This window comes from Diospyros lotus, chromosome 9 (assembly GCF_014633365.1).
Source record: "Diospyros lotus cultivar Yz01 chromosome 9, ASM1463336v1, whole genome shotgun sequence".
NCBI lineage: Eukaryota > Viridiplantae > Streptophyta > Magnoliopsida > Ericales > Ebenaceae > Diospyros > Diospyros lotus.
Genome location: NC_068346.1, coordinates 29,204,702 through 29,217,409, shown reverse-complemented (window position 1 = coordinate 29,217,409; position 12,708 = coordinate 29,204,702). Strand labels below are relative to the sequence as shown.

General features: G+C 38.4%; 1 protein-coding gene across 3 annotated transcripts in view; it reads left to right on the top strand.

Moving 5' to 3' along the window:
• LOC127809775 (uncharacterized) overlaps positions 1-12,708 on the top strand; it is a 90,109-nt gene that overhangs the window by 16,821 nt on the left and 60,580 nt on the right. For all 3 annotated transcript variants that reach the window (XM_052348839.1, XM_052348838.1, XM_052348840.1), the window contains one exon: positions 45-141. In XM_052348839.1, the coding sequence (XP_052204799.1) occupies positions 45-141 (97 nt within the window). The remainder of the gene's footprint in view (positions 1-44; positions 142-12,708) is intronic.

Below are 12,708 nucleotides of genomic sequence, written 5' to 3'. Positions count from 1 at the left end.
TTTAATTTTGCTTGAATCTTTTCTTTATCTTTGATCATGCCCAGGCTTTGTCTTGCTGGAGAAAAAGAAGTTCATAATGCAATAGTGAGCAGCATCCTGGATCTTGCAAAGGCCTTTTCAAGCTATGAAGATGAAGTATTAGTAAGGACCTATAGCATTATGTTCAAATTTGAACAATTCCCTGTGCTTATGGATGTCAAATGGCTTCTCTCTCTCTCTCTCTCTGGTACAGGGCTCTGGGAGTTCTATTTTATTTTATTTTTTTGGTAGTTATGAGAAGTGCATCTATTTAAGCCTTTTATCTGTGCACTTCCATGTTGGGTCAAACAAAGTGAACATGTTAATGGCTGGTTGTCAACGTTCCATGTGAATATGTTGGAAAATTCTGCTCATGAATTCTGTAATTGAAGCAACTTTAGACCTAAACGTGGAGGAGGAGCTAAGGTGACACTGATGTGCAAAATTGGAGATAGCTGTCTTTAAAGGTAGTTAACATGAACAATGTGTGATTTAGAAAGTAGGTAGGGGATTGAGAGAATTTGAACTCATCCACTGTTTTGATTTCTTCTTCTATTTTTGGGAAGATTTAGGAGAATTATGGTGTCTTAGTTTGTCACGACCCCAAGGGCATATTAGTAATAGTAGATTACATGTATTTTTTCCTTTGTGTACTTTGCTACTTTTCTGATTTGTACCTTTAACTAGAAAGCCTATAAATAGGTTGTAACCTTGAGAATTAGGCATTGTTGAATGATAATCTAAATTGTCTCTCTATCTTTCTATCGGTTCTCCCTAATTTCTCTCTTAGTTCTCTATTCTCCCTCTCAATCTCCTCTGTTCTCTCTCTATTCTTGTTGTTCTCCCTCCATTCTTGTCTAATTCTTCCTTGGTTTCTTCCAATTTCCCATCCAAACCCTAGGATTGTGACATTTGATATCAGAGCCGATGGTTCTCAGCTGCCAAACTGAGATTCCGACAAGTAAGGAAGGCGCGAAGTGGATGCAGGTCTGATTGTTGAATCACAGCGATTGCAACTGAGATTTTGGTGAGAAGGCACGAAGTGGAAGTAAGTCTGAGGGTGATTGTTAAATCACAATGATCGCAATCAGAGTCCGAGCAATCTTGAATCCGCAACGATCGCTAGTAGATTTGGAGGTTGTTGATCCATTGTGATTGTCGGCTTTGATCGACAATTCAGTTGCAGATTAGAGGCATTGAATTCAGGTGAATTGAAGTAGTGCCAATCAATCCTCGGCTGTTGCGATTTCTAAAGGCGGAACAGGCCAACAATTCTCGGTTGAGAATTTTGGCAATTCTTGTTCAAAGTGTGAAGGCAAAGTGGAGGTAGGTGACTTTAGATTGTGATCGAGAGGTTAAACTTATAGGCGTTCTAGAATCGAAGCTAAAGATGAGCAGACCCAGGTGACTTAAAGAGATTGCTGAAGGACTTCGTGAAGAATTTGTAGCTGAAGACGAGTAGACCCAGGCAAATTTGACCTTGTTTAGTTACAACTGCTTTACTAGACCGTATATGGCTTAAGGTTATCCATGAAGAATTTATAGCCTTTCAGAATGTTGATTCCCGAAGGATTAACTAAATGAAGAAGAAAGAAAGGTTGGCTTATTATTCGAAAGGGAAATTAATGCTGGTATGATCTTATGGTTTGTAGAAGTTTCTAAATCTAGATTAGGATACTTTCTTAATTCCAACTTAGGAAACTTTTGTAGAATTGTGTATATGTAATCCTTCCTTATTTTCATGTGATGTAATCTTTCCTATGTTGTATAATCCTCTCCTCTATAAGAGGACTTGTATTTGTACATATGAATTAAGGAATAATTTATTCAGTTCTCTATATGGTATCAGAGCCTACGATACCTTCCCAATTATCATTATCCTTCTTGTTTAGCCGATTGTTCCAGTGGATATGTCTGAAATTTCTGAGGTTGCTCCATCCATGACAACTGGAGAAACAACTCTGGCTGATCAGCGAGCCAGAGCTGGAATATTTGGGATACAGTCAAGCATATCTCTTCTAAGGTTCAAGATGCCTCAGTGATTTTTGAAATTATGACCAAGATAAATAGCACTAGACAAGGACCTTTAACAGTAACAGATTACTATAACAAGATGAATGGATTGTGGCTTGAACTTGATCATTACCAAGATATCAAAATGGTGTGTACTGAGGATGCTGCGACACTTAATCATATTCTTGAGCGAGACAGAATTGTGGAGTTTTTAGTAGGCCTCAATATTGAATATGATTAGGTTAGGGTCTAAATACTTGGCAGGGAGAAACTTTTCTTAATGAGGTGTTTGCCATAGTTCGAAGTGAAGAGAACTGGAGAATAGCTATGCTCAATGAACCTAGTTTAGAGGGATCCACTATGGTGTCCAATAAAGGAGAGGGAACAAGATTTAGATCCCAGACAGGGAAATCTGATGTGCATTCAAAAAATTGAAATCATGAAGGGCTATGGTGCACCTATTGTAAGAAACCTAGGCACACTTGGGACACATGTTTTAAACTACATGGGAAGGAGCCTGTTCTAAGTCAGATAGGAGGTTTCAAGAGTTTAGCCTCAAAGAGCTAGACTTATCTCTTGAACAAGAAGCAGGAGGAAGGAGGCCCCATTGATAAGGCAAAATCCTTTACTGGATTTGATCTTAATCAATTGAATGCAAATGAGATCAACAAGCTCAAGAATTTCCCGAGGACGATTTAGGATGGAACCTATTTTCTTTCTCAACAAGGTACTTGTCTCCATTCTATTTCTTTTTCTACCTAAAAAACTGATAGGAATGACATATGGATTTTAGATTTAGGAGCCACTGATCATATGTCCTTGATCTATATGCTTTTGAAACTTATAAGCCTCCAGGAACTTCTAAACAAATAACCATAGCCAATGGAACTTTAATCCCTATCACAGGACATGGCAGGGTCAATCTTAGCCCTATTCTTCCTATCAAACAAGTGCTTCATGTACCTAATTTATCTACCAACCTAGTTTCTGTTCATCAGCTTACTAAAGATTTGAACTATTGTGTTATTTTTTCTCCTCATATGTGTGAATTTAGGCATTGGACATGGGGAAGATGACTGGTGTTGCTGAGGAACAGAATGGGCTATATTACTTGAGGAAGGAGAGTGATTGTCGTAAAGGGAGATAACCAAGGGTGGGTTGTTCATCTCAGTCTACTTCAGACCTTACTAACACCTGGGTTCATCACTACCGACCTGGTCATTCTTCTTTTGCCTTGTTAAAGACCATGTTCCCTCCTTTATTTAGGACTCTAGATCCAAGTACATTTCATTGTGATGTGTGTGTAATTTCAACACATCATCGAATGTCCTATCCCATTAGCAATAAATTATCTTCTAGACCTTTTTCATTAATTCATTCTAATGTTTGGGGACCATCTAGGATAACTAACTCTTTTGAGGCTAGATGGTTCATCTCTTTCATAGATGATTGTACTCGTATGATTTTGATTTTTCTTTTAAAAGACAAAGTTGCTATTAAGTACTGTTCTACCCTACTTCCATAAAATGATTTCCACTAAATTTGGCTCTCTTATCTAGAAATTTTGTATTGATAATGCTAGAGATTATTTCCATCATCACTTGCATTAGTTTTTCCAACAAGAAGGAATTATCCATGAGTCTTCATGCATAGATACTCCTCAACAAAATGGAGTAGCTGAATAGAAGATGAGGCATCTTCTCAATGTTGCTAGAGCCCTTCTCCACCATCATCATGTTCCTAGACATTTATGGGGAGAGGTAGTCCCAACAACAACATACTTAATCAACTGTGTTCCCTATAAAATTCTAAACCATCAGGGTCTTTTTCCAATGTTTATCCTTCTACTTTCTAGACATGAGTTCGCGTACTCCTCTTCCTCTTAAGGTGTTTGGCTATGTGTCCTTTGTTTATGTTCCCAAACATCACCGAGATAAACTTGACTCTAGAGCTCTTAGGTGTATCTTCCTTGGTTACTCCCTTTCTCAGAAAGGCTACAAATGTTATCATCCTTCCACTAGAAAATTTTATGCGTAAAGCATGTAACTTCTTGAGCAATTGTGAGAAAACTTGGTATCTTATTTCTCTTCTGCATGATTACAATATATATAGGAGAAATAAATCAATCAAATCCCTATAACTAAGGAAAAAAGAAGGAATCTTAATTACATTAATCAATCAATCCCAACAGTTAAGATTGATTATAATTAATCCCATAGATTGTGAGATAATTGATAATCGATCCCATAGATCCAACAAACTTTACATCAAAGAATTCCAACACTCCCCCTCAAGCTAGATTGTAAATATTTATCATACACAGCTTGCAACTTAGATCTTCAAAATGTGCCATTGGAAGTGCTTTAGTTAGGATATCGATAGTCTGTAAATTAGAAGGAATGTAAATAGGCTTGATTACATCCCCTTGTATTTTTTCTCTAATGAAATGTCGATCTATTTCCACACGTTTTGTTCGGTTGAGATGAACTGGATTTTTGGCAATATTGATGGCAGATTGACTATCACATAGTAGCTGGATTGATCCCTCAGATGGTATCTTGAACTTGGCTAATACCTCTTTTAACCCAAATTCCTTCACAAATACCGTGAGCCATAGATCAGAATTCCTCTTCTGCACTACGCTTAGCTACCACAACTTACTTTTTACTTTTCCATGTTGTCAGATTTCCCCAAACATAGGTATAATATTTAGAAATGAGTCATCTATCTGAGATTGAGCTTGTCAAGTCTGCATCAGAATACAACTCCACTTTCCTACTTGAGTTCTTTCTGGATAACAGTTCATTTCCTAGAGTCATTTTAAAGTATCTCAAGATTTTGTACACCGTTGTCATGTGTTCTTTAGTAGGGTTGTTCATGAACTGGCTAACAACACTTACTGAGAATGCTATGTTAGGCCTAGTATGCAAGAGATAGATCAACTTTCCTACAAGTCTTTGATATCTTCTCTTCTCTACAGGAGCACTGTCTTTATTTGAACCAAATTTGGTAGTGTAGTCCATAGGTGTCTCTGCAAGTTTATATTCAAGCATACTTGTTTCTTTAAGAAGATCCAGTACACACTTTATTTGAGAAATTGTAATACCCTGCTTAGACCTAACCACTTTCATTACCAAGAAGTGTTTGAGTCTCCCTAGATCCTTGATTTGAAACTCTCTAGCCAAAAATTCTTTGACTCTTGGATACTTCTTAGCAACATAGACAATTAACATGGAAATTAGTCCATCTGAAGAATTTCTTACAAACATTGTGTGATCAAACTGTCCCAGTATATACCCATTACTCTTCATAACAGTGGTAAATCTCTCCAACCAAGCTCGAGGTGATTGTTTTAGATCATAAAGTGACTTCTTTAGTTGACATACTTTGTTGATGTTTAATGAGTTTTGTAGTCCTTGGGGAATGTCCATATAGACCTACTCTTCTAGATTCTCATTCAAGAACGCATCCTTGACATCTAGTTGATGGAGGGGTCAATCCATATTTGCTGCAAGAGATAGGAGTATCTGAATAGTGTCTGAGTTTTGCAACTGGAGGAAAGGTCTCCTCATAAGCTATGCTATAGGTTTGAGTAAACTCCTTAACTACCAACCGAGTCTTGTATCTCTCAATACTACCATTTGCCTTTGTTTTTACCGTGAAGATCCATTTGCACTTGATCAAGTTCTTTCCATGAGGCAAATCAATAATTTCCTATGTATCATTCTTCACCAAAGCATTAACTTCCTCATTAATTGCATTCTTTCATTCTGGGATAGCCATGGCGTCTTGGATTGAATTAGGAATGAAGAAAGAATTGATTTTGCTGGTGAATGCTTGATAAGATGAAGATAGACCCTCATAACTCACATAGTTGCCAATAGGGTACAATGGCTTACTTCTGCATTATCTCATCCCTTTCTTGAGTGCAACTGGTAAGTTCTCATTGGAATTATCTTGATCACTTAAACTAGTACCTTCAGAATTTTCCTCCACAGTCTGTAAGTAAGATGTAGGGATTTTTACCTCATGTTCAGATGCCGATAATAATGGCAAATCTATTAGAGTTTTTGATTCCTTTGGTTTTCCCCGTTTTTCTGTGATAGACACTTAACTCGAGACTGAAAGAATCAGTTAGTTCTGGTTCAAGTTCAATTTGGGCACTTGGAGAAGGTGTAATTTTAGGTGGTGTTCAATCTATGCTATCCAACAAAAATTGATATTCTCATTGACTTTGACTAGAACTCTCCCCCTAAATATTAGTTTTAGGGTAATAGGGTTTTGTTTCAAAAAATGTGACATCCATGGTGTGATAAAACCTTTGGTTGTTAGGACAAAAGCATTTGTAACCCTTTTGATTGGGAGAGTACCCTACAAAGATACATTTGGAGGATAGAGAGTCAAGTTTGGTTCGATGTTGTTGATGGATATGAACAAACACAGTACACCCAAATATCTTAGGAGGAAGAGAGGAAATCAATCGACTTTGAGGGAATTTTTTTAAGAATACCTGATGTGGAGTGGAGAAATCTAAAACTTTGGATGGAAGCTGATTGATTAGGTATGCTGCTATAAGAACAACTTCACCCTAAAAACATTTTGGAACATTAGATGAAAACAACAAAGACTTGGCAATATCTAGAAGGTGCCTATTCTTTCTCTCAGCTATCCCATTTTGTTGAGGGGTATCTACACAAGAACTTTGGTGTATGATTCCCTCAACTGATAGGTATGAGTCAAGACTAGAATTAAATAACTCTATTCCATTGTCAATTCTAAGTATTTGAATGGAAGTTTGAAATTGATTTTTGATCATTGTTTTGAAATTCTTAAATATTTGAGGAACTTCTGATTTATTTTTTATGAGAAAAATCCATGTGAGTCGTGTGTGATCATCTATGAAAGAGATGAACCACTGAGCTCCTGTGATATTTGGATTTGAGATGGGCCCCAAAAATCACTGTGGATCATAGAAAAAGGTTTTGATGATTTGTATGGTTGAATTGGGTATGAACTGTGAGAGTGTTTTGAAAATTAACAAATTTCACATTGAAAAGAAATAACACTTTTATTTTTGAATAAACTTGGAAAAAGTTTGGATAAGTACAGAAAACTTGGGTGGCCTACCTTGTAATGCCACATCATGACCAACCTCTCACTCTTATTTTTCAACTCACTAACAAACACACAAGAATTAGTTTGACAAAAAATAGGTTCACTCACTCCTAGATGAGATTGTCGTACAAAATCTGGTTGAACCTTAAGATGATAGAGCCTAGCATGACTCCTAGCATTGCCAATCATCCTCCCTAGATTCGAATCTTGAAATTCATAGACATAAGGTGAAAAATTAGATATATAGTTAAGTTCTTGGGTGATTTTATTTATGGAGAGTAGGTTGCAATCTAAATTAGGAACATATAATACAAATTTGAATGTTATGTCCCTAGATACCACAACCGAACCAATCCCTTCAACTTTTTCCAAAGAACCTGTTATACCCAGGAATGATTTGAGGCTATAAATAATATTTGATGAAGGGTACAAGTGGAATTATCAAAAGAATAAAGCTATAGGACACACTGTTACAGTCTTAAGTGACCGAAATGGCCCGAGGGAGTACCCCGGACGCTAGATAACCAAGGGAAATGGTATAGTATTGACGAGTGATACGAATTATGATTTTTAGTGATGAAAGAAATTAGATCGGGAACAGTTTTCGGTACAGCTGTAGACTGGGTTGAGAAAACCGAATCGACGTAGGAGAAATCCAAAAAATCAACGGAGCGTGTTAAGGACCTATATTTTATGTATAAAACAATCCTTAAGTGATTTCGGGTTGAAATGAATGGATTTAAGGTCAAAACGATTGATCGAACCTAAGTGCAATTTTCTAAATTTTCCCAAGGGAGATCAAAACGGTAATTTTTCAGAAGTTTCGAGAATCAAATGAAGAATGCTAAACTTGTGGGCCTTAGTGATGGTGTTAGATAGGTCAGGGGTGTCATGAAAAGGGCATAAAAGTCATTTGAAGAAATCAGGGGGCTGAAGTGCAATTTAGCAAAAATTGCAAGGTGTGAACGTAAAGGAAAATCGGCCGCCGCACTGCCACCGCACGTGGCCGCCGTTTCCAGCGATGGGACGACCGAGGGATGGCTGGGGGAGGTGATATCAGGTAGTAGGATGCTTGGGGACCAAGACTTGGCTGCTGATTAGCCGAATTTTGGCCGGTTTTTGGGTATAAAAGGGGCCGAGGGTTTTGGATTTTGGGGCATCAAATCGACTGCATTTTCGGATGTTTTTGAGAGAGTGATTAAGGGGTTTTTGATCCTTGCATCAAGGAGAAGGGATTGGGAGTGTTTTGAAGCATTTTGGCATGCATTTGAGGGCTGTTTGAAGCCCGATCGGAAAAGCGAGGTGGTCCGCCTAGTCGGACATGCAACTGGCCTTCTGATGGCTTTTCCGGTGGCCTTTCGGCTGAAACCAATGCCATTCGGATCGATTTGCAAAGGGCTTCAAGGGGGTGCCCTTATTTTGGCCATCGGAGGAGTCGTTGGCAGCCGGATCCAAGGTAGAAGACGGTGGTGCGTGGCTGCACGCGCCAGCTTCCACATGCACCCACGCGCCAGGCGCGTGACAGGGGCATTTTTGGTATTTTCTTTTCCAGTATTTTTCTTAATTTATTTTAGTAATTATCATGTGGAAAAATTGGGAAAAATGTTTGAAGAAATAATTATTTTGGAATTATTGAGGTGAAAAATGGGAGAAAATAGAGGAAATTATGGAAAAATTGAGGAAAATAGATTTTAATGTTTCCTTAATTGAATATGGTGTTTAGGGAATATTGTGGCTCAAGGTTGGGTATAAATTTTAAGGTTTCTAATTTGGCATGCAAATCGAGGCCATGCACGAGGATCGAGGCGATCCGAATACGTTCGAGGTGAGTGGTGTGACTCTAGTTTTACTCTTGTTTTGGAAATGTCTTGGTGTGAGTGTAGTGAGTTCAGGTGAACGAGTGACACGGTACGGCACTCGAGACCAGAACTCGGGATGCTATGCTTATGCGTTTTATTTATGTATATATGGCATCATTTTGCATATTGATCATGTGGTATATTGCATAAATTGTTTTACTTGTAAAAGAGTCGATGCATGGCGTGTGATTTTCATATCATCGGTGTATTGTTTTTTGTGTCGTCATTGGGTCCATGTGGGACGGGATGGGGTCTTCTTGAGAATGGGACAAGGTTAATCCTGGTGAACGAGTGATACGGTAGTGCACTAGAGAGATTAAGTATGTCGTGGTAAGGTCAACCCCAACAGTGTGTGGAATGGATTTTCCATGCGAGGTTGAGTATGTCAGGGAGATTTCTCAAGATAGACGTGTTTGCGTGATGTCGTTTTGTCTGTGTATGCCATGCTTGTATGTTTGTTCATGCATAATGTAAACTGTTCATGCCATCACTTAGATGTTTTGTCATCTAACCTGGGTTATGCCCCTGGAACGTTCAATGTTCCAGCTAGGGACTGCTACGTGGGCAAGGACATGGCCGGTTGAAGGTCAATAGTGCTTAGACTGATAGTCGTTGTAACCTTTTGGGGTTTTAGTATGTAATTCAGCTTGTGTATGAATAGTTGTATGATAACGTTGTTATCATTTGGGTTATCTGTATTACTTGTTTTGTTATGGAAATACTACGTAAGAATCACGGTGTTTGATGTTAATGTATCCGCTGCGTTATGATATGTCTCATTTAGTTGTTAAGATTATTGATCTTGTTAAGTTAAACGGGCAAGACTGGGGTTTTCAGGATCTTGTGTGTGCATGTGAAGGTTGTTCATGAAGCACTGCACATGATGATGTTATTAAAAAAAAAAGATTACTGGAAATACCCTTATAGTGACACGACCGGCGAGACGGGTGTTACAGAACCATCTGTAATTCTAACTGTGAGAGCTTCATTATAAGAAGAATATGTGTTGAAAACTCGCTTATCTCCTGTCATGTGATTAGAAGCACTGGAGTTGACAATCTAGGGCTTATAATGCTCTTGTTTCACAGTTAAAGCCTTAAGAAAATTACCTTCTTGAGCCATGGAACTTGATCCAACAATTGGTAGGTTTTGTTGTGCTTATAGCAACCTTCTCAGTCCATCAAGTTTCTCTTTGCTAAAGTTTGCAAGTTGCTTTGAACTGCTAGCCATGTTGCCTCGACTTTCCTTTTGTGCTACCGTCTTTGGCTTCCAATCAATAGGTTTTCCATGGAGGTGCTAGCAGATTTCTTTTGTATGACCAAGGCGATGGCAATGTTCACACCATGGCCTTCCCCTTTTTCGTGGCTCCTGTTGGTTTCGGACAACCAAGGCTGATGATTCACCACCAGCAGTTAATTTTTTTATCCTTAGCATCAATTGATGTCTACTCTCTTCCCTTTAGACCTCAGAGAAAGCTTCTCTTAAGCTTGACAGTGGTTTTGTGCTAAATATCCATCCTTTAACCGTATTAATACTTGAATTCAGGCCCAAGGAAAATTTGTAGACCCTCTTATTCTCTATAATCTTCTTGTAGAGTTTGAGATCAGTGGTGGTTTCCCAGGAATATTTTTCAAAAGCATCTAGTTGCTGCCAGTTTTGAAAGAGTTTGTTGTAATACTCAGTTATAGATAAATCACCTTGTCAGAGATCGTGCAACACGCCCTCAATTGTCACCAGTTCAGGGGTGTTGTCTTTGTGCGAAAAAGTGTCTTTTGCAGCCTCTCAGACCTCTGCATCAGTTTCATATCGAAGAAAAGTTTCTCCTATGCGTGGCTCTATGGAATTTACTAGCTAGGACATAACCTGATTGTTATCTCTCTTCCAAATCCAATAATTAATGCCTTTTTCATTTGGTTTGATGATATTTTCGATGAGATAATCTTATTTCTCCTTGCTACGGATGTGAAACATGAAGGATTGAGACAATTGGATGTAGTTTCGTCCATTCAATTTGTAGATGGTGATGGGTGCGAATGAGTAGTTTGACAAGTCGCCCTCATTGTTGTTGTACATAACAGTTTCGACATTTGAGGAGGAGGATTTTGGAGTTTCAATTGAGGATTCATTGGTGTTTGACATGTTTGCGATTGATGTTGCTATTGAGAATGAAATAAAGGGTAGGACGGCTGATGAATACTGCTAGAATAAGCAGTGTAGAATGTTGCCAGAAAAAGCAGTAGATAAAAACTGACCTAAGACGGCTTTGGGAAGAATAGGAGGCATCTAGGATTGCTTTGATACCATGAATAATTGTGAGAAAACTTGGTATATTCATTTTCTTCCACATGATTGCAATATATATAGGAGAAATGAATCAATCAAATCCCTATAACTAAGCAAAAAAGAAGGAATTCTAATTGCATCAATCAATCAATCCCAACAATTAAGATTGATTATAATCAATCCTATAAATTGTGGGATAATTGATAATCAATCCCATAGATTGTGGGATTGATTATCCAACAAACTTTATATCAAAGAATTCCAACACTTTTGCTGAATCTCAACCCTTCTTTGGCTCCTCTAGTATTGGTCTCTAGGGGGAGAATATGGAGTATGGTGACCAAGGAGTTTTTCTTCCTAGCCTAGAGTTAGTTCTAACAAGCTCTAGTGGGCTGTCAAAGATTGATCATCCTATCACATCTGCTCACTCACCAAGCTTCAGTGAGCAGGACATACCTCATCAAGCAACTTAGCAGCTGCCATCCCCGGTCAGGTTTAAGGGCTCTCTTTATGTATTCTAGAGAGGGCCTCAGCCTATTCTGGATCCTTAGCTTGAATCAACATTAGACCTCAACTTAGGTACTGAATTCTTTCAACCGTCAGTTCCTTCTAACCCTATTCCTAATGATTTAGATCTCCCTATTGCTATCAGAAAAAGGGGTTAGGAGCTGTATTCAACACCCATTGGCTAATTATATTTTTTATCACTGTCTCTCCCAAAAGCACAAAAACTTCCTAAGATCTTTGGATACCATTGTCATTCCTAAGATAGTTGATGAGGCTCTAAAAGATCAGGACTAGAAGCAAGCTATGCTAGAGGATATGAGAGCATTAAATAAGAATCAAACATGGGAGCTAGTACCTAGACCAAAGGGGGTTATTCTAGTAGGTTGCCGGTGGATTTTTAACCTTAAATACAATGTAGATGAAACCTTGGAGAGGTAGAAAGCTCTGCTAGTGGTTAAATGCTATACTCAATCCTATGGAGTAGACTACTTTGAGACTTTTGCTCTTGTGGCAAAAGTGACAACGATAAGAATATTCCTATCACTAGTAGCTTATTATGGGTGGCAGTTACAATAGTTGGATGTGAAGAATGTCTTTCTACATGAGGATTTAAAGGAGGAAGTGTTCAGGGAACTACCTCTAGGATTCCAGAAAGAAGATTTAGACAAAGTATGCAGGCTTAAAAAGGGCCTCTATGGCCTCAAACAATCCCCACGAGCCTGGTTCGACAAATTTTCTAGGGCAATGAGATCTATGGAATATCACCAAAGTAGAGGTGGTCGTACCTTATTTATCAAACACTCAAGGGAAGAGAAGGTGACAGCCTTGCTAGTTTATGTGGATGATATAATTGTTGCAAGGAATGATGGTGAATAACAGAAAGTCCTCAAGGACAATTTCGCTCGGGAATTCG